Genomic DNA, 20,503 nt, shown 5'->3' with positions numbered 1-20,503 from the left:
TAATCCCAGCTAATTTTTTGTAGCTTTAGTAGAGACGGGGTTTCACCATGTTGACCAGGATGGTCTTGATCTCTTGACCTTGTGATCCGCCCGCCTCGGCCTCCCAAAGTGCTGGGATTACAGGCTTGAGCCACCGCGCCCGGCCCAATCCCAGCACTTTGGAAGGAAGAGGTGGGCGGATCACGAGGTCAAGAGATCAAGACCATCTTGGCCAACATGGTGAAACCCCATGTCTACTAAAAATACAAAAATTAGCTGGGCGTGGTGGTGCGCGCCTGGAGTTCCAGCTACTCGGGAGGCTGAGGCAGGAGAACTGCTTGAACCTGGGAGGGGGAGGTTGCAGTAAGCTGAGATCATGCCACTGCACTCCAGCCTGGTGCCTGGCGACAAAACAAGGCTCTGTCTCAAAAAAAAAAAAAAAAAAAAAAGAGAAAGCCACTACTAATGGTTAAAAAAGGCTTCTCTGAGGAAGTGATGATTGCCTGCAGATCTGAAGAAGGAGGGGTTAACTTAAATCGGGGAGAGGAGAGGAGAGTTTCAGGCACAAGCAACAGACCATAGGGTAGGAGGGTACCTAGTACAGATGAGGAATGGGAAGTGGTCAGTGTGGCTGGAGTGGAGGGGGCAAAATGGAGAGAAGCAGAGGTCAGGCCATGTAGGGCTCTGTGAGACATGCTAAAAAGTTTTAGAGTAGTGAGAAGCCACTTAAAGTTTTTTCTTTTTTTTTTTTTTTTTAAGACGGAGTTTTGCTCTGTTGCTGAAGCTGGAGTGCAGCGGGGCAAACACGGTTCACTGCAGTCTCCACATCCTGAACTCAAGTGATCCTCTTGCCTCAGCCTCCCAAGTAGCTGGAACTGCAGGGATGTGCCACCACATCTGGCTAATTTTTTTTTTTTTTTTTTGAGATGGAGTTTCACTCATGTTACCCAGGCTGGAGCGCAATGGCGCAATCTCAGCTCACCGCAACCTCCGCCTCCTGGGTTCAGGCAATTCTCCTGCCTCAGCCTCCTGAGTAGCTGAGATTACAGGCACACACCACCATGCCCAGCTAATGTTTTGTATTTTTAGTAGAGACGGGGTTTCACCATGTTGACCAGGATGGTCTTGATCTCTTGACCTTGTGATCCACCTGCCTCGGCCTCCCAAAGTGCTGGGATGACAGACTTGAGCCACCGCGCCCAGCCATCTGGCTAATTTTTAAGTTTTTTTTTTATAGAGATGGGGTCTTGCTATGTGGACTAGGCTAGTCTTGAACTCCTGGGCTCAGGTGATCCTCCCACTTCAGCCTGCCAAAGTGCTGGGATTACAGGTGTAAGCCACCATACCTGGCTAATTTAAACAAAGACAAGAGTAGGCTGGCGCGGTGGCTCATGTCTGTAATCTTAGTACTTTGGGAGGCCAAGGTGGGCGGAATGCCTGAGCTTAGGTGTTGGAGACCAGCTTGGGCAACACAGTGAAACCCCATCTCCACTAAAATACAAAAAAAAGCCAGGCGTTGCTGCGTGTCTTTATAGTCCCAGCTGCTTGGGAGGCTGAGGTTGCCGTGAGTTGAGATCACGCCACTGCACTCCAGCCTGGGTGACAGAGTGAGACTCCGTCTCAAAAACGACAAGAGTAGTGATTAGATTTGGGTTTTGGCCTGGCTTAGTGGCTCATACCTGTAATCCCAGCACTTTGGGAGGCTGAGATGGATGGATCACCCAAGGTCCCAGGAGTTTGAGACCAGCCTGGGAAACAGTGAAACCCTGTCTCTACCAAAAATACACAAAAATTAGCCGAGCATGGTGGAACACACCTGTAGTCTTCACTACTTGGGAGGCTGAGGCAGGAGAATAGCTTGACACTGGGAGGTGGAGGTTGCAGTCAGCTGAGATCTCTCCACTGTTCTCCAGCTTGGGCAACAAGAGTGAGACTCTGTCTCAATAAAAAAAAAGATTTGGGTTTCAAAAAGATTCCAGTGACAGTGCAGGGATTTGTTAGATGGGGCCTGAAGGTACAGACAGACCAGTGCAAAGCTACTCCAATTGTCCAGGGGACAGTGAATGGTAGCTTGGAAAAGGCTGGTGGCGGTGAAAATAGAGATGGTTGGATGAGTTTGAGACAATTTTAAGTCAGTTCTTTCAGACCTAATAGATTGACTATGGGTGTAAGGAAGAATAAGGTTGTTAAGGCCTCCTCAAAATTTACACTTGTGCAACTGGTGTCATTCTCTTAGGGAACACTAGAAGAGGAACAGATTTTTCTTTTTTAGAGATGAGGTCTCACCATTTTGGCCAAGCTTCTCTTAAACTCCTGACCCTCAGGTGATCTGCCCACCAAAGCCTCCAAAAATGCTGGGATTATAGGCGTGAGCCACTGGGCCCGGCCTGATTTTTTTTTTTTAGGTGGAATCTCACTCTGTCGCCCAGGATGGAGTGCAGTGGCGTGATCCCTGCTCACTGCAACCTCTGCCTCCCAGGTTCAGCAATTCTCCTGCCTCAGCCTCCGGAGTAGCTCGGACTACAGGCGTGTATCACCATGCCTTGCTTTTTCTGTTTTTAGCACAGAGGGGGTTTCAGTGTATTAGCCAGGATGGTTCTGATCTCCTGACCTCATGATCCACCCGTCTTGGCCTCCCAAAGTGCTGGGATTATAGGCGTGAGCCACCGGCACCTAAGAGGAACCGAATTTTTAGGGGAAAGGTGGGGAGGGGAGACACTCAGGAGTTCCATTTTGGGCACTGTTGACATATATAAACTCCAAGGTACAGTCTTTCTTGTTCCCTGCTGTATCCTTAGTATCATGCACCAGTGATTGATTATTTGTAGTAGGCACACTGCAAATACTTGTGAAAGTATATAATTGAATATAGTCTAACAGAGAAACTTGGAGTCTCTTCTATGTGGAATGGTTAATTTTATGTGTCAACTTGGCTAGGCTATGATGCCCAATTGTTTGATCAAACACGAATCTATGCCAGGTGCACGGAGTCATGCCTGCAATCCCAGCACTTTGGGAAACTGAGGCAGGTGGATCACTTTGAACCCAGGAGTACGAAGCCAGCCTCGGCAACATGGCAAAACCCCATCTCTATAAAAGACACAAAAAATTACCCAGGCATGGTGGTGCATGCCTACAGTCCCAGCTACCCAAGAGGCTGAGGCGGAAGGATCGCTCATGGGTTGAGGCTGCTGTGAGCGGTGACTATACCACTGAACTCCAGCCTGGGTGACAGAGTGAGACCATGTCTCAAGAAAACAAAAACCAACTAGTTTAGATGATCTTGTAAAGGTCTTTGTAGGTGTGATTAACATTTACAATCAGTTGACTTTAAGTAATGGATGTTACTCTGCACAATGTGGGGAGAGGCCTCATCCAATCAAATAGAGGCATTAAATGCAAAAACAGTTTTTCTAGAAAGGAATTCTGTAACAAGACTCTAACACAGAAATCCTGCCTAGACTTTCAGCCAGCTTGTCTACCCTATAATTTTTTTGTGTGTGACAGGGTCACTCAGGTGGCAGTGCAGTTGCGTGATCTCAGCTCACTATAACCTCTGCCTCCCAGGCTCAGGTGATTCTTCCACCTCAGCTTCCTGAATAGCTGGGACCACAGGTGTGCACCACCATACTTGGCTGAAGTTTTTTTTTTAGACGGAGTTTCACTCTTGTTACCCAGGCTGGAGTGCAATAGCGCAATCTCGGCTCACCGCAACCTCCACCTCCAGGGTTCAGGCAATTCTCCTGCCTCAGCATCCCGAGTAGCTGGGATTACAGGCACGCGCCATCATGCCCAGCTAATTTTTGTATTTTTAGTAGAGACGGGGTTTCACCATGTTGACCAGGATGGTCTCGATCTCTTGACCTCGTGATCCACACGCCTCGGCCTCCCAAAGTGCTAGGATTACAAGCGTGAGCCACCGCGCCCGGCTCATTTTATTTTTAAAAAAATAAAAATAATAAATGAATTAGTTTTAAAGCTCTTTTTTTTCTCCTTTTTTTTTTTTTTTGGCGCGATCTCGGCTCACCACAACCTCCGCCTCCTGGGTTCAGGCAATTCTCCTGCCTCAGCCTCCTGAGTAGTTGGGATTACAGGCACGCACCACCATGCCCAGCTAATTTTTTGTATTTTTAGTAGAGACGGGGTTTCACCATGTTGACCAGGATGGTCTCGATCTTTTGACCTCGTGATCCACCCGCCTCTGCCTCCCAAAGTGCTGGGATTACAGGCTTGAGCCACCGCGCCCGGCTTGGCTGAGGTTTTAATATTTTTTTTAGAGATGGGGTTTCACCATGTTGCCCAGGCTGGTCTTGAACTTCTGGACTCAAGTGATCTGCCCTCCTTGGCCTTCCAAAGTGCTGGGATTACAGGCATGAGCCACCATGCCTAGCCCTACCCTATAGATTTTAGATGTGCCAGCCCCCACAATTATGTGAGCCAATTCCTTAAAATAAACAAACATCTATCTATCTGTCTGTCCATCGTCCGTCCATCCATCCATCCATCCATCCTACAGGTTCTATTGAGAACTGTGATTGATAAACTATGGAATCCAGTGGAAAACAAAGCAATATGGGATCATACAACCAGGGTTTCAATCTTTGCCAGCTGTACAGTTGCTGTGTAACCTTGGGCATTTCTGTTAACTTCTGAGGCCAATTTTCCTTGTTAGAGATAATAATAATATTTAAGTGTTATCACAGGTACAAAAGATCACTGCAATCTGCAAAATGTGATTACATTCTTGGTTTAAGGCTATCTTCCATAGTGTTAGAGATGTTGCAGGTTTAACCCCCAGACAAAATTGGTTTCACTATGAGCAAAACCAAACTAAAACCAAAATCCATACTGAATCACTAAGATGACCATTATGTATTGTTTTGTTTTTTTTTTGAGAAAGTCTTGCTCTGTCACCCAGGCTGGAGTACAGTGGCCCAATCTCGGCTCACTGCAACCGCCACCTCTCAGGTTTAAGTGATTCTCCTGCCTTAGCCTCCCAAGTAGCTGGGATTACAGACATGTGCCACCATGCCTGGCTAGTTTTTGTATTTTTTTTTTTTTTTTTGAGATGGAGTCTCGCACTGTTGCCCAGACTGGAGTGCAATGGTGTGATCTTGGCTCACTGCAACCCCTGCTTCGTGGGTTCAAGCAACCTCCCGAGTAGCTGGGACAACAGGCATGTGCCACCATGCTCGGCTAATTTTTGTATTTTTAGTAGAGACAGGGTTTCACCACGTTGGCCAGGCTGGTCTCAAACTCCTGACCTCAGGTGATCACTCGCCTTAGCCTCCCAAAGTGCTGGGATTATGGGCGTGAGCCACTGCACCTGGCCCATTATGTACTCTCTACATTCATTTCTCACTTATCCTTGGACAAGTGTTCATAATAGCAATGAAATATATTCAGTGCTGTTTTATCTTTCACCTCTGACAATGGATTCAATCTCTTTCATGGCAGCTTCACTTTCAGCTTCTGCGAGTTTTTCATTGATTTCCATTATTTCCATGAGGAATTGCATGTCCATTTCATAATCCGTCCCTTCAGGAATCTCTATTCCACGGAGCTTTAGCTATTGGGGCAGAAAGTGAGAAAAGTAAGTTGAAGAAACTATGGGCAGAATAATGTAGATCCTACTCATCCCTTAGGAAATAATACCACTCAGATAAAACTGGAACTGTCCCAATAATGAAAGAGCTTAGACTTGTCAAAAGCTTTTACTGAAACAGAAATGCTGGGATGGAATTCCCAATTATGCTACCTGAAACTATGTGACCTTGGCGTGACCTTGGGGTAGTCATCCCTCCACTCAGAGGTTGAACTAGATGTTTGTAAAGAATTCTATTCAAGGCCGGGCGCAGTGGCTCAAGCCTGTAATCCCAGCACTTTGGGAGGCCGAGGCGGGTGGATCACGAGGTCAAGAGATCGAGACCATCATGGTCAAAATGGTGAAACCCCGTCTCTACTAAAAAATACAAAAAATCAGCTGGGCATGGTGGTGTGTGCCTATAATCCCAGCTACTCAGGAGGCTGAGGCAGGAGAATTGCCTGAACCCAGGAGGCAGAGGTTGCAGTGAGCCGAGATCGCGCCATTGCACTCCAGCCTGGGTAACAAGAGCGAAACTCCGTCCCCCCAAAAAAAAAAAAAAAAAAGAATTCTATTCAACTCTCAGCCGGGCGCGGTGGCTCACGCCTGTAATCCCAGCACTTTGGGAGGCCGAGGCGGGTGGATCATGATGTCAAGAGATCAAGACCATCCTGGCCAACATGGTGAAACCCCATCTCTACTAAAAATACAGGTATTGATCGACTTACGACCTATGTAACTTTCGACCATTTGACTTTACGACCACAATCGCTAGCCACGACTGCTCCACGTCTGGCAGCGCAAACGTTGCCCAGCTGGGCATACGACAGTGAGGACCAGCTTCCGGCAGCACTACCATCTCCGCATGCATATAGCCTACTCAACTTATGACCAAATCGTGTTACGACTGGTCTGTCGGAACCAATCGTGGTCGTAAGTCGAGTACTAGCTGTACAAAAAATTAGCCGGGCATGGTGGCACGTGCCTATAATCCAAGCTACTTAGGTGGCTGAGGCAGGAGAATCGCTTGAACCTGGGGGTCGGAGGTTGTGGTGAGCCATGATTGCGCCATTGCACTCCAGTCTGGGCAACAAGAGCAAAAGTCCGTCTCAAAAAAAAAAAAAGATTCTATTCAATTCTGTGATTTTCTAGAGTCTGAGATACTCTTGAGAGGAAAAAAAAAGCAAACCAGAAAATCACTCTTAACTAAAAGTTACCATCATCAAATCCTTGAAATTCATAAAAAAATAGATAGAAAATCACAATTTAAAAAATGCAGTTGAAAGCCGGGCGCGGTGGCTCAAGCCTGTAATCCCAGCACTTTGGGAGGCCGAGGCGGGTGGATCACGAGGTCAAGAGATCGAGACCATCCTGGTCAACATGGTGAAACCCCGTCTCTACTAAAACTACAAAAAATTAGCTGGGCATGGTGGCACGTGCCTGTAATCCCAGCTACTCAGGAGGCTGAGGCAGGAGAATTGCCTGAGCCCAGGAGGTGGAGGTTGCGGTGAGCCGAGATCGCGCCATTGCACTCCAGCCTGGGTAACAAGAGCGAAACTCCATCTCAAAAAAAAAAAAAAAATGCAGTTGAAGCAAGTAATATTCACAGAGAATATTCAGAGAAAATTATATTTGTGCTTTGAGGCTAAATATCATTGGGTCCCTGGACTTTTTTTTTTTTTTCCCGAGACAGTGCAGTGGTACAATCACAGCTGACTATAGCCTCGACCTCCAAGCCTCAAGTGATCCTCCTGCCTCAGCTTCCAGAGGAGCTAGGACTACAGGTGTGTGCCACCATGCCCAGCTAATTTTTGGATTTTTGTATAGAGATGAGGTCTTCTTGTGTTGCCCAGAATGTTCTTGAACTCGTGGGTTCCAGTGATTTGACCACCTCAGTCTCCTAAAGTGCTAGGATTACAGGTATGTGTCACCATGCCCAACCTCAAGCACTCTTCTGCTGAATAAAGGGGACATAGCTGTCCTATGCTATAATGGGCATTAGGATGTCATGCAGAGAAGGGTTGGGAAATCACCTTACAAGGTACAGTCCTCTGCTCAGGGGGGCCAGCAGGGTCTTATAGGCATCGTTCACCAGGGTTGAATGCTTCTCCGAGAAGTCTTTTTCAGTCTGTTAGTGGAGATGAAGATAGTACTATTACCATCCAAATCACAGTCTTTTTTCATTCAGGCTGGAGTGTGCAGTGGCACGATCTCAGCTCACTGCAACTTCCGCCTTCCATGTTCAAGCGATCCTCCTGCCTCAGCCTCCTGAGTAGCTGGGACTACAGGTGTGTGCCACTGCGCTTGGCTAATTTTTGTATTTTTAGTAGAGACAGGGTTTCACCATGTTGGCCAGGCTAGTCTCGAACTCCCGACTTCAAGTGATCTGCCTGCCTTGGCTTCCCAAAGTGCTGGGATTACACGCATAAGCCACTGCACCCAGCCCACAAAATTTTATAATATGCTGATAGGCAGGCACCTAAGGAAGTGGTTAAGTAGAGCTGGTGTGGGATGAGGTGCCTTTATATTCAGCTGATAGGTTTTAAGTTATCTGGGGAAGTCAGACAAAAGCTGTGAGTGAATGAGAGCTCTGGGTCTGGCAGGCTGGGGTCAGACTGCCATGGGCAGATAGAGCTGATTTTCCAGCTCTGTCCCTGATAATCACATAGCCACAAGACCACTGCCACCTGGTATGCACACATATTTGGGGATTATTGGGGTTGGCCAAGAAGCTACCTGAGACCTCTGGCTGAAGAAATCTGGGTGGACAAGACGCTGCAGTTGCTGGTACCTGTGCTGGAGCTTCACAGTATCAACTCTGAAGGAACAGTTGCTGGAAGGAAATTGGGAGATGAAATTTATGCGACAAATATTTAAAGATTTGTCTACCATGAGCCTGGTTCTTGCTTAGGGAGAAGATGCACTAAACATATAAACAGATAATTTCAAAAAGTAGTAGGTGCTATGAAGGGACACAGAACAGGGTCAGAGAGGGTAGCAGATGTAGTGGACAAAGAGATGGCATTAAGCTCAAATTGGAATGATGATGAGTAATCAAAGATCAGAACAAAGAGTCATCCAGGTAGAATTCCAAGAGCAACGATCTTGAGGTGAGAGCAAGACAGGGATGCTGAGGAACTTAAAGATCAGTGTTATTGCAGCTCCTCATACATGTTCAGTGACTGGTGCGGGCAGATCCCATAGTTAAGGGAAAGGGACATTCCTAAATTACACAGACAAAGATTCTTTGCTTGGCCAAACTTTAGTCAGATTTCTGGACCTTCTCCTAGGCCCAGCTGTGTGCTTTCTTGTATAATCCAGTTTTGGCAAAGAACCTTGCTAAGTCAGTTTAGCTACAATCCTCAATCCTCATATTTTATCACCTAGATCTCTGATTAGATTCTTCATCCTCTACCATTCTCCAGGAAGTGTCTGAGCACCCTGGCCTGTCTTTAGCAAGAATCCTTTTAGGTCGGTTTAGTCAGAATCCCGCTTACTCTGCTTCTTGGCTACAAATTCCCTCCTGGGCATGCTGTTTTTGGAGTTGAGACCAATCTCTCTCCCCCACTGCAGGACCCTATTGCAATGGTCCATCTACAAGATGGTCTTGAAGAAAGTCTTCCTTCAGTGCTTGAACTAGTGTTACGAATTTTTTTTTTTTTTTTTAATACCACCCTATCTTTCCACAGTTCAGGTCCCTTTATCTCTGTCTCCCAGTTTATTTTAATCCAACGCCTTTCACTTTCTACTCCCCAAATCTGTCCTATTTCCTTACCAGTTCAGCTGTGTCCACACTGCCCCATCTCTCCAAGATCCTCAGCCTCAGGGGAAAAAAACCCATGTATTGGACCCTCTCCCTCCAATTCTCACTTTTCCCTTAGGCCTCGCCCACAATATTAAGCTTTTCGTGCTTTAATCCCCAATCTTGGACCACACTTCTGCAGTCCTTTTTTTCTTTTTTTGAGACGGAGTCTCACTCTGTTGCCAGGGTGGAGTGCAGTAGCACCATCTCAGCTCACTTCAATCTTTGCCTCCCGGGTTTAAACCATTCTCCTGCCTCAGCCTCCCGAGTAGCTGGGATTACAGGCGCGCACCACGACACCCAACTAATTTTTTGTATTTTTAGTAGAGATGGGGTTTCATCATGTTGACCAGGATGGTCTTGAACTCCTGATCTCAGGTGATCCGCCCGTCTCGGCCTCCCAAAGTGCTGGGATTACAGGCGCGAGCCACCGCGCCCGGCCTTCTACAGTCCTTTCTTAAAAACAACAACCCAACTTTAAACCTTCCAGACACTATCATTCAAGCCTTCCAGTCTCCCAGGTCCTGGCCCTCAAGTACCCTTTCCTCAAACTCCGCCCCTCGACTTCTCCTAACCTTTCTCGTCGGTACCGCCCCTCAAACCTCCCTCCACTGTAGCCTCGGCCCCCCTATTTCCTCTGACTTCAGTGCCCGCCTCTCCAGTCCCGTTCCTCTCCGTTCTCCACACCTCAACGCTGCCTCCCTCAGTCCCCGCCTCTCAATTTCCTCCTGAGAAATCAAGACACTTCACTAACGCCTGCTCTCCAGACCTCCGCCCCCCTATTAGTTCCGCCTTCTCTTCCGCAAGCCAGGTCCGCCCTCCCCTCTCGCAGGCCAGCCCCCGACGTCTCGCTCGCTCAGGCAGGTTTTCCGAAACCGTCGCTCGTACCAGTCCATGAGGCTGAAGTAGTCTCGAGTGGGGTCAGGTGCCTGCAGCGCTCGGCACTGTGGGCAGAAGAACCCGTTCTCCCGCCCGGGGCCCCCTGGGCTGCCGCAATTCCAACAGCGGGGAGAATTGCTTCCCGCCTGCGACGCAGCATCGCAGCTTAGCGGTCTCCTTCCGGGAACCCCTGTCGGCCAAAACCCCCACAGCCGGAGCAAAGACCCAACTCTCCGCCGCCACATCTGGCCGGCGGCCTATGTAGCGGCGGTCACTCGTGGGGAAAAGCAGAGAGAGCGGCCAACTAGACTAATGCTGCTGATTGGCTGAGGAGTCGAGGGGGCGGGATCAACCGAGGGGAACCTGGGTTCTGAGTTCCGCTCTGCCTTCTAAACTACAACTCCCAGGAAGCATTGAGGCGACGCCTGACGGCCACATCTGCTGCTTCTCATTGGTCCGGCGGCAGGGGAGGGCGTTTTGATTGGCTGAGGGTGGAGTTTGTATCTGCAGGTTTAGCGCCACTCAGCTGGCTGAGGCTGCGGAGAGTGTGGGGCTCCAGGTGGGCTCACGCGGTGAGTCATATGGGGAACTGATGTTGGGTGTTAGGTGGTTCGAATCCCATCCTCAGCGTTTTGTGCGAGGGGAGTCTCCTGAGCTTCGCTTTGTTTGTATTTTTGAGCTGAAGGGGGAGTGTGTGGGCGACTCTCTTCCTTTTTAGTAAATCATCCTCGAGGTGAAGTTCACTTCCCGTGTTACTTACAAGCTGAAACAGGCCTGAACGTACAGGATAAGAAGGAACAGAGTTGTGTTCTTCAATATCAGAACGAAGTTACTTTGTAAAAAGTTCTACAGATGTTTGTAATCATTGCCACTCTTTAGGTTCCATATCTAAAATACTTACAGAGAGGCCAGACTTAGCTACTGGGCGCTGCAGGAACTGGAAACGCACTGAGCTGTGTAGGACGATGTTCTGCAAGTGTCCCTAAGTGTATGGGATGGGGTGGCCAGGAGTGGGTAGGAGGACATCAGTCCTCCTTCGGACTCAGCTTTTCTAGTTGAAAAAAAGATGCTGTTTCACTTGTAAGTCCTCTGGATTTTTTTTTAATTACTTATTTGTGATATAAAATATACGTATATGATTTGCCATTTGTACCATTTTAAAGTATACAGTTCAGTGATGATAAACACATATTCTTTTCTTTTTTTTTTTTTTGAGACAGAGTTTTGCTCTTGTTGCCCAGGCTGGAGTGCAATGGTGCAATCTTGGCTCACGGCAGCCTCTGTCTCCTGGGTTCAAGCGATTCTCCTGCCTCAGCCTCCCTGGTAGCTGGGATTACAAGCATTTGCCACCACGCCCGGCTAATTTTGTATTTTTAGTAGAGACGGGGTTTCTCCATGTTGGTCAGGCTAATCTCAAACTCTGGACCTCAGGTGACCCTCCTGCCTCGGCCTCCCAAAGTGTTGAGATTGCTCCACCTAAGCTGGAGTGCAGTGGTGTGATCTTAGCTTACTGCAACCTCGTCTCCTGGGTTCAAGCAGTTCTCATGTCTCAGCCTCCCAAGTAACTGGACTACAGGCACCAGCCACCATGCCTAGCTAATTTTTGTATTTTTAGTAGGGTTACAGTTTTGCCATATTGGCCAGGCTGGTCTTGAACTCTTGACCTCATGTGATCCACCTGCTTCAGCCTCCCAAAGTGCTGGGATTACAGATATGTCCACCTGCCTCGGCCTTCCAAAGTGCTGGGATTATGGAAGTGAGCCACCGTGCCCGGCCTGCCCATTTCTTAGATTGGATTATTTGTCTTTTTGCAGTTGAGTTATTTCATCTCCTTATATATTCTGGTTATTCATCCCTTGTCAGATAGCTAGATTCCCAATGTTTTTTCCCATTCTGTGGGTTGTCTCTTCACTTTGTTGATTGTTTCCTTTGCTGTGCAGAAGCTTTTTAGCTTGATGAAATCCCAGTTGTCTGTTTTGCTTTAGTTGCTTGTGCTTTTGAGGTCTTAAGCAAAAAACCTGAGCTCAAACAATGGTCTGAAGCACTTCTCCAGGGTTTTTTTTTTAAAGATGGGGTTTCACCATGATGGCCAGGCTGGTCTTGAACTCCTGACCTCAGGTGATCCCACACCTTGGCCTTCCAAAGTGCTAGGATTACAGGCGTGAGGCACCGTGCCCTGCCTTTCCAGTGTTTTCTTGTAGTAGTTTCATAGGTTTTGGGACTGGGCTTCTGTTTATAGTCCTGGAGTTTTGCTGCCCTCACTTTGATTTTTCACTCACTACTCTGCATGGCTTTCCAATAATAATATCTCCCAGATAGCAAGCGTGGGTGGGTGTGGGGAGTATTACATGCTTCACTTCACTTAATCCTCACCATCTGTCTACTTTTTTTCAGATGAGAAAACAGGCTTAGAGAAGTTGTGATCTACCTGAAGTCATGCACAGTTTGATGCAAGTGTCTGATCCGCTTGTCTCTAATCTCTCATAGCAACTTGTTGACAAGTTTTCTCCAGTTGTCCTGTTTTGCTGAAAAAGCTGTGGGGAAGACTCAGCCTGGCTGAGGTAGTATTAGACCAGCAGGCCCTGGAGCAGCTTACTCAGTTGTGGTATTGCCTTCCTGGTATGTTTTAAAGAAAACTCATCAGAATCTTTGTATCTTTTTTTTTTTTTCCCCCCCGTGAGACAGCGTCTGGCTCTGTTGCCCAGGCTGGAGTGCAGGCTCAATCACGGCTCACTACAGCCTCAACCTCCTAGGCTCAAGTGATCCTCCCACCTCAGCCTTCCAAGTAGCTGGGATTACAGTTGTATACCACCATGCCGGGCTAATTTTTTCTGTTTTCTGTAGATACTGGGTCTTACCATGGTGCCCAGGCTGGTCCTGAATTCCTGGGCTCGAGCCATTCCACCTGCCTTGATTACAGGCATGAGCCACCACACCTGGCAGAACCTTTGTATCTTGAAAGCTTTGTAAATACAGTCAGGGTGGGTATCCTAGTCCCCCCTTATTAACAATAGTAGTTTCAGTTACCAATGGTCAGCTGGGATCTAAAATATTAAGTGGAAAATTCAGAAGTTTTCATAAGAAATAATCAATTCAGGCCAGGCGCGGTGGCTCAAGCCTGTAATCCCAGCACTTTGGGAGGCCGAGGCGGGTGGATCACGAGGTCAAGAGATCGAGACCATCCTGGTCAACAAGGTGAAACCCCGTCTCTACTAAAAATACAAAAAATTAGCTGGGCATGGTGGTGTGTGCCTGTAATCCCAGCTACTCAGGAGGCTGAGGCAGGAGAATTGCCTGAACCCAGGAGGCGGAGGTTGTGGTGAGCCGAGATCACGCCATTGCACTCCAGCCTGGGTAACATGAGTGAAACTCCGTCTCAAAAAAAAAAAAAAAAGAAATAATCAATTCAGGGCCAGGCTTGGTGGCTCATGCCTATAATCCCAGCACTTTGGGAGGCTGAGGTGGGTGGATCACCTGAGGTCAGGAGTTTGAGACCAGCCCGGCCAAAACGGTGAACCCCTGTCTGTACTAAAAAAAGGTATACAAATTAGCCAGGCATTGTGGTGTGTGCCTGTAATTCCAGCTACTTGGAAGGCTGAGGTAGGAGAATTGCTTGAACCCAGGAGGTGGAGGTTGCAGTGAGCCAAGATCGCACCACTGCACTCCAGTCTGGGTGACTGAGTGAGACTGTCTCAAAAAAAAAAAAAATCAATAAGTGTTAAATTATGTGGTTTTGCAATGCTTTTTTCAAGTCACCCTTATATTTAATAATGGCCCCAAAGCCAAAGATGCTGGCAGTTTGGATATTGCAAAGAGAAGCTGTAAAGTGTTTCCTTTAATGAAAAGGTGAAAGATCTCAACTTATTAAGGAAAGAGCTGGGCACAGTGGCTCATGCCTGTAATCCCAGCACTTTGAGAGGCTGAGGTGGCTGGATCACCTGAGGTCTGGAGTTCGAAACCAGCCTGACCAACAGAGAGAAACCCTGTCTCTAGTAAGAATAGAAAATTATCTGGGCGTGGTGGCACATGCCTGTAATCTTAGCTACTCTGGAGCCTGAGGCAGGGGAATCAGTTGAACATGGGAGGTGGAGGTTGTGGTGAGCTGAGTTTATGCCATTGCACTCCAGCCAGGACGACAAGATCAAAACTCCATCTCAAAAAAAAAAAAAAAAAGGAAAGAATTGTATGCTGAGGCTGGTGACATCTGTGGTAAGAACAATCCTCTATTTGTGAAATTGTGAAGAAGGAGAAAGAAAGTCGTGCATAGTTTATATAGAGTTCTGTACTATCTGAGGTTTCAGGCATTCACTGGAGGGTCTTGGATCTTATCCCCCTCTGATGGAAGGGACTACAATAGTATTGTTGACTGTGTTGTCTTGGAGTAGTAGTCTGAGTGTGGGGAGGAAGAGAATGTCCTCGCCCCACATTTTTTTTTTGTTAATCCGATTAAGTCAGCAGTGGACATTACTTTGGTTTTACTGGTGGTTCTGCTGTCAGAGTCTTGTTTTGTTTTCTGTTCTTTGGAGATAGGGTCTCACTCTGCCACCCAGGGTGGTGTGTAAGTGGTATGATCGTAGCTCACTGCAGCCTTTCCTGGGGTCAAGCAATCTTCCCACCTCACCTTCCCAAGTAACTGAGGTCACAGCTGCATGCCACCATGCCTAATTTTCTTATTTTTTTGTGCAGAGGGGGTCCTACTATGTTGGCCAAGCTGGTATTGAACTTGTGGCCTCAAGTGATCCTCTTGTCTTGGTCCCCATAGTGCTGGGATTATAGGTATGAGCCACTGCACCCAGCCTGTTATGAGAGCCTACCTGTCCATCAGGTTAATTCTTTTTTTTTTTGAGACGGAGTTTCACTCTTTTTACCCAGGCTGGAGTGCAATGGCGTGATCTCTGCTCACCGCAACCTCCGCCTCCTGGGTTCAGGCAATTCTCCTGCCTCAGCCTCCTGAGTAGCGGGGATTACAGGCACGTGCCACCATGTCCAGCTAATTTTTTGTATTTTTAGTAGAGACCAGGTTTCACATGTTGACCAGGATGATCTCGATCTCTTGACCTCGTGATCCACCCGCCGCAGCCTCCCAAAGTGCTGGTGACTCCCAAAGGCGTGAGTCACCGCGCCCGGCAGCTTAATTTTATTTTTATTTTTTATTTTTGAGATAGAGTCTTACTCTGTCACCCAGGCTGGAGTACAGTGGCGCAATCTCAGCTCACTACAATCTCTGCCACCTGGATTCAAGCAATTCTCCTGCCTCAGCCTCCTGAGTAGCTGGGATTACAGGCGCCTGCTACTGCACCCGGTTAATTTTTGTTGTTTTAGTAGAGACGAGGTTTCACCATCTTACCCAGGCTGTTCTTGAACTCCTGACCTCATGATCCACCCACCTCACTCTCCCAAAGTGCTGGGATTACAGGCATGAGCCACTGCGCCCGGCCCCATCAGACTAATTCTAAAACTAGGTGGGGAGACTCTGTTTTGGTCTCCAGTTTATAAAAGAATGGTTCCTGCAAGATTCCATCAAGGCAGGAAGGGCATTTAGGAGGCTGAAAAGATAAGCCCTATAGTTACTTAGCATCACAAAGGGACAGGTGGAGTTGTTTAGAACTGTCTTCCTTTGTGTTGTGCCTCATTAAGTAGTTGATTCCTTAGGTGTCAGGGAATCTAGATTGAGCAAACAGGTGTGTTTCCCTTTAGGCGCAAGCCTGAGGGGAAAAGGGTACTCAGACATTTTATGTAAATGGACCCTTTGGAGTAATGCTGCAGGTTATTTTACAATTTCTTTTGACTTGCTTCTGCTCCAAGTCACCTGATTCTTTGTCTTCTTGCTCTTTCCAAAAATCACAGATGCAAGCCGGGCGCGGTGGCTCAAGCCTGTAATCCCAGCACTTTGGGAGGCTGAGGCGGGTGGATCACGAGGTCAAGAGATCAAGACCATTCTGGTCAACATGGTGAAACCCCGTCTCTACTAAAAATACAAAACATTAGCTGGGCATGGTGGCGCGTGCCTGTAATCCCAGCTACTCAGGAGGTTGAGGCAGGAGAATTGCCCGAACCCAGGAGGCGGAGGTTGCGGTGAGCCGAGATTGCGCCATTGCACTCCAGCCTGGGTAACAAGAGCGAGACTCCGTCTCAAAAGAAAAAAAAAAAAAAGTCACAGTTGCTCCTCAACTTTAATGACACTACGTCTAAATAAGCCCATTCTAAATTGAAAATATTGTTAAATTGAAAATACATTTAATACACCTAACATACCAAACATAGTTTAGCCTAGCCTACTTTAAATGTGCTCATAATGTAGCAGGAAAGGCCGCAAAACAAACTTCTGAAACACTGAACTGGAAAGGAACGGGTGATTTATTCAGCCTGGAGCAGCTGCTGCTTGGATGCCTAATAGCATAGTTGCCTAACAGCTGAGCTCCCCATCAGAGAAAATCCTTGCCCTTTTAAAGGCTTACAACTCTAGAAATTACATGTGAAAGGGTCTTGATCCATGAAGTGGGCATAGGGTATATGACTTAGTTGGGGGTTTGATAGGGTGCAAGTAAAAACAATGCCTTCCGGAAAGATTCCTCCAAGGCTGCGACCTACTGGAGTGTGATTAAGTGTGGCGCCTGGGTCTGCCAGCCTTTACTTCTAGTGAAATGCAATGTAGAAGCCTAGGGGGAAGGGCCCTTAGAAGCTTAAGAGGATTAAGGGTCTCCTGCCTCAGGCCGGGCGCGGTGGCTCAAGCCTGTAATCTCAGCACTTTGGGAGGCCGAGGTGGGTGGATCACGAGGTCAAGAGATCGAGACCATCCTGGTCAACATGGTGAAACCCTGTCTCTACTAAAAATACAAAAAATTAGCTGGGCATGGTGGTGCGTGCCTGTAGTCCCAGCTACTCAGGAGGCTGAGGCAGGAGAATTGCTTGAACCCAGGAGGCGGAGGTTGCGGTGAGTCGAGATCGCGCCATTGCACTCCAGCCTGGGTAACAAGAGCGAAACTCCGTCTCCCAAAAAAAAAAAAAAAGGGTCTCCTTCCTCAAGAACATTTACAGTTGGCCAAAATTATCTAACACAAAAATTATTATTATTATTATCATTTTGTAGAGGTGGGGTCTCAAACACCTGCCCTCAAGCAATCCTTCCACCTCAGCCTCCCAAAGTTTTGGGATTACAGGTGTGAGTCGCTGCACCTAGCCTATTTTATTTATTTTTTAAATTTTGTTTTATTTATTTATTTTTGAGACGAAGTCTTGCTCTTGTTGCCCATGCTGGAGTGCAATGGCGTGATCTCGGCTCATTGCAACCTCCGCCTCCTGGGTTCAAGTGATTCTCCTGCCTCAGCCTCCTGAGTAGCTGGGATTACAGGCATGTGCCACCATGCCTAGCTAATTTTGTATTTTTAGTAGAGATGGGTTTTCTCCATGTTGGTCAAGCTGGTCTTGAACTCCTAACCTCAGGTGATCTGCCCACCTGGGCCTCCCAAAGTGCTGGGATTACAGGCGTGAACCACCACGCCCAGGCTATTTTATTTATTTATTTTGAGACAGAGTTTCACTCCTATTACCCAGGCTGGAGTGCAGTGGCGCCATCTCAGCTCACTGCAACCTCCATCTCCTGGGCTCAAACGATTCTCCTGGTCTCAGCCTCCTGAGTAGCTGGGACTACAGGCGTATGCCACCACACCCCACTAATTTTTGTATTTTTAGTGGAGACAGGGTTTCGCTATGTTGACCTGGCTAGTCTTGAACTGACCTCAGGTGATCTGCCTGCCTCGGCCTCCCAAAGTTCTGGGATTACAAGTGAGCCATTGTGCCCCGTCACCTGGCCTATTTTATAATAAGGCATTAAATATCTCATGTGATTCTGTACAGTTGAATACTGTACTGAAAATGAAAACCAGAATGATTGTATAAGGACTTGGAGGAAGTAGATTTCTTTTGAATTGCTTTCACAGAAAGCCTATAAAATTTGTTAAATAGAAGCATCATTAAATTGACAACTATATATATGAAATTTAAAGTTAGTGTTGAGTGTATCAATACATTTTTTTTTTTTTTTTTTTTTTTGAGACGGAGTTTCGCTCTTGTTACCCAGGCTGGAGTGCAATGGCGCGATCTCGGCTCACCGCAACCTCCGCCTCCTGGGTTCAGGCAATTCTTCTGCCTCAGCCTCCCGAGTAGCTGGGACTACAGGCATGCACCACCATACCCAGCTAATTTTTGTATTTTTAGTAGAGACGGGGTTTCACCATGTTGACCAGGATGGTCTCGATCTCTTGACCTTGTGATCCACCCGCCTCGGCCTCCCAAAGTGCTGGGATTACAGGCGTGAGCCACCGCGCCCGGCCATAAATTTTTTATTTAGTTTTAATTTTAAAAATTTGGGCAAATGTAAGCTTTTATGAGCCCCTCTAGCTCAATTTTATTGCTTTTTACCTATTCGTAATCTTCAAATAATTTGTTTTTCCCTTGTTGTTCATGGCTGTCAGACAAAAAACTGATCTGGTGACCATGATCTGGTGAAAAGCTCAGCCCAGAACTATAGGTCTGGACTGTTAAGACTTTTAATTTTTGGAGAGTATGTTTGCCCTGGGTTTTTTTTTCTTTTGCTGTTGTAGTATGCCCATCATTTTCTTTTTAAGTCTTGTGCCTTGAAACTCACCTTTCTTGTTGGACACTTCCTTTTTGAGGTCGTGATGTCTCGGGAGACGGATGTGGAGGCTCAGCAGTCCCATGGCAGCAGTGCCTGTTCACAGCCCCAAGGCAGTGCTCTGCAGTCCCAAGGCTTCTCCTCACAGTCCCAGGGCACATCCAGCTCTTCTACCGGCACCATGCCAAACTCAAGCCAGTCCTCTCACTCCAGCTCTGGGACACTGAGCTCCTTAGAGACAGTGTCCACTCAGGAACTCTATTCTATTCCTGAGGACCAAGAACCTGAGGACCAAGAACCTGAGGAGCCTGCCCCTGCCCCCTGGGCTCGATTATGGGCCCTTCAGGATGGATTTGCCAATCTTGGTAAGACCCTTTGTTATACAGTATGAAGTTTTGTTCAGAAAAACAGTTACAGAAAGTCGTTGTGTTACTGGTTGGGTGTTTGGCATGTTGAACAAATTATTGAACATCATGTATGAACAAGCAATGAAAGCATAAATTTATTGAAGTGGAAGGCAGTTGAAGCTAAAGTACACATCACAGAATGGGAGCAGGCCTGAGCAAGTGGCTGCGCATCCCTAGTAGCAAAGTCTTATGGGGTTCAAATACCCTCTAGAGGTCTCCCATTGGTTACATCCTATGTAAACGAAGGGCTGGCTCACAGCCAATTAGAGGCCAATCTAAGGCTGGTGTGGATTGGCGCCTTATGCAAATGAAAGTCCTAGAATGGACCAATCATAGGCTAGAATGCAAGTTCTTCCTTTTTATTTAGTTCCAGGAAAATTTTTTTTTTTTTTTTTTTTTTTTTTTGAGACGGAGTTTCGCTCTTGTTACCCAGGCTGGAGTGCAATGGCGCGATCTCGGCTCACCGCAACCTCCGCCTCCTGGGTTCAGGCAATTCTCCTGCCTCAGCCTCCTGAGTAGCTGGGATTACAGGCACGCACCACCATGCCCAGCTAATTTTTTGTATTTTTAGTAGAGACGGGGTTTCACCATGTTGACCAGGATGGTCTCGATCTCTTGACCTCGTGATCCACCCGCCTCTGCCTCCCAAAGTGCTGGGATTACAGGCTTGAGCCACCGCGCCCGGCTGAAAATTTTTTTTTTTTTTTGAGACAGAGTCTTGCTCTGTCACCCAGACTGGAGCGGCTTGACTCACTGCAACTTCTGACTCCTGGGTTCAAGTGATCTCTCCTGTCTCAGCCTCCTTAGTAATTGGGATTACAGACGCGCACCACCACACGTGGCTAATTTTTGTATGTTTAGTAGAGATGGGGTTTCACAATGTTGGCCAGGCTGGTCTCACTCCTGACCTCAAGTGATCAGCTCACCTCGGCCTCCTAAAGTGCTGGGATTACAGGCATGAGCCTATGAGCTCGGCTGTTCAGGAAGTTTGTGTAAATTGGCAAATTCACACAAACCCTATTTTCCTGCCTTAGTTGCAGCAGAATGCTTGATCCACTCTTGGAATGATTCTGGAGTTTGAAGGTGATGAAAGGTAAAACCGAAGAGGCAGTGCTGGATGTTGCACTGGCTGTTACCTGCTGTGGATTCCCTTCATTTATTCTTTCAACAAATATTAATTGGACATTTACAATGAGCTGTCCATCCACGGATCTGAA

General features: G+C 47.3%; 2 protein-coding genes across 13 annotated transcripts in view; one reads left to right on the top strand and one right to left on the bottom strand.

The window, feature by feature from the left end:
* The window catches only part of HSCB (HscB mitochondrial iron-sulfur cluster cochaperone), a 19,861-nt gene extending 9,284 nt beyond the window's left edge, over window positions 1-10,577 (bottom strand). Inside the window, exons 1-4 of one of the 7 annotated variants that reach the window (XM_032256742.1) lie at window positions 10,254-10,577; window positions 8,300-8,396; window positions 7,602-7,691; window positions 5,404-5,548 (exon numbers count right to left, since the gene is read on the bottom strand). In XM_032256742.1, coding sequence (XP_032112633.1) covers window positions 5,404-5,548; window positions 7,602-7,691; window positions 8,300-8,396; window positions 10,254-10,489 — 568 coding nt within the window. In that variant the 5' untranslated portion in view covers window positions 10,490-10,577. The other 6 variants (XM_032256741.1, XM_032256745.1, XM_032256748.1 and 3 more) reach the window with 6 other exon arrangements.
* A 42-nt stretch (window positions 10,578-10,619) lies between these two features.
* Window positions 10,620-20,503, top strand: part of CHEK2 (checkpoint kinase 2) — a 50,636-nt gene continuing 40,752 nt past the window's right edge. For 3 of the 6 annotated variants that reach the window (XM_032256740.1, XM_032256738.1, XM_032256735.1), the window contains exons 1-3: window positions 10,620-10,816; window positions 12,639-12,863; window positions 18,920-19,244. In XM_032256740.1, coding sequence (XP_032112631.1) covers window positions 18,926-19,244 — 319 coding nt within the window. In that variant the 5' untranslated portion in view covers window positions 10,620-10,816; window positions 12,639-12,863; window positions 18,920-18,925. The remainder of the gene's footprint in view (window positions 10,817-12,638; window positions 12,864-18,919; window positions 19,245-20,503) is intronic. The other 3 variants (XM_032256737.1, XM_032256739.1, XM_032256736.1) reach the window with 2 other exon arrangements.

The sequence above is a fragment of the Sapajus apella genome, unplaced genomic scaffold (assembly GCF_009761245.1).
Source record: "Sapajus apella isolate SASKATOON/1434 unplaced genomic scaffold, GSC_monkey_1.0 scaffold95, whole genome shotgun sequence".
NCBI lineage: Eukaryota > Metazoa > Chordata > Mammalia > Primates > Cebidae > Sapajus > Sapajus apella.
Note: the sequence above shows the minus strand (reverse complement) of the source record. Positions and strands in the feature narration are given on the sequence as shown.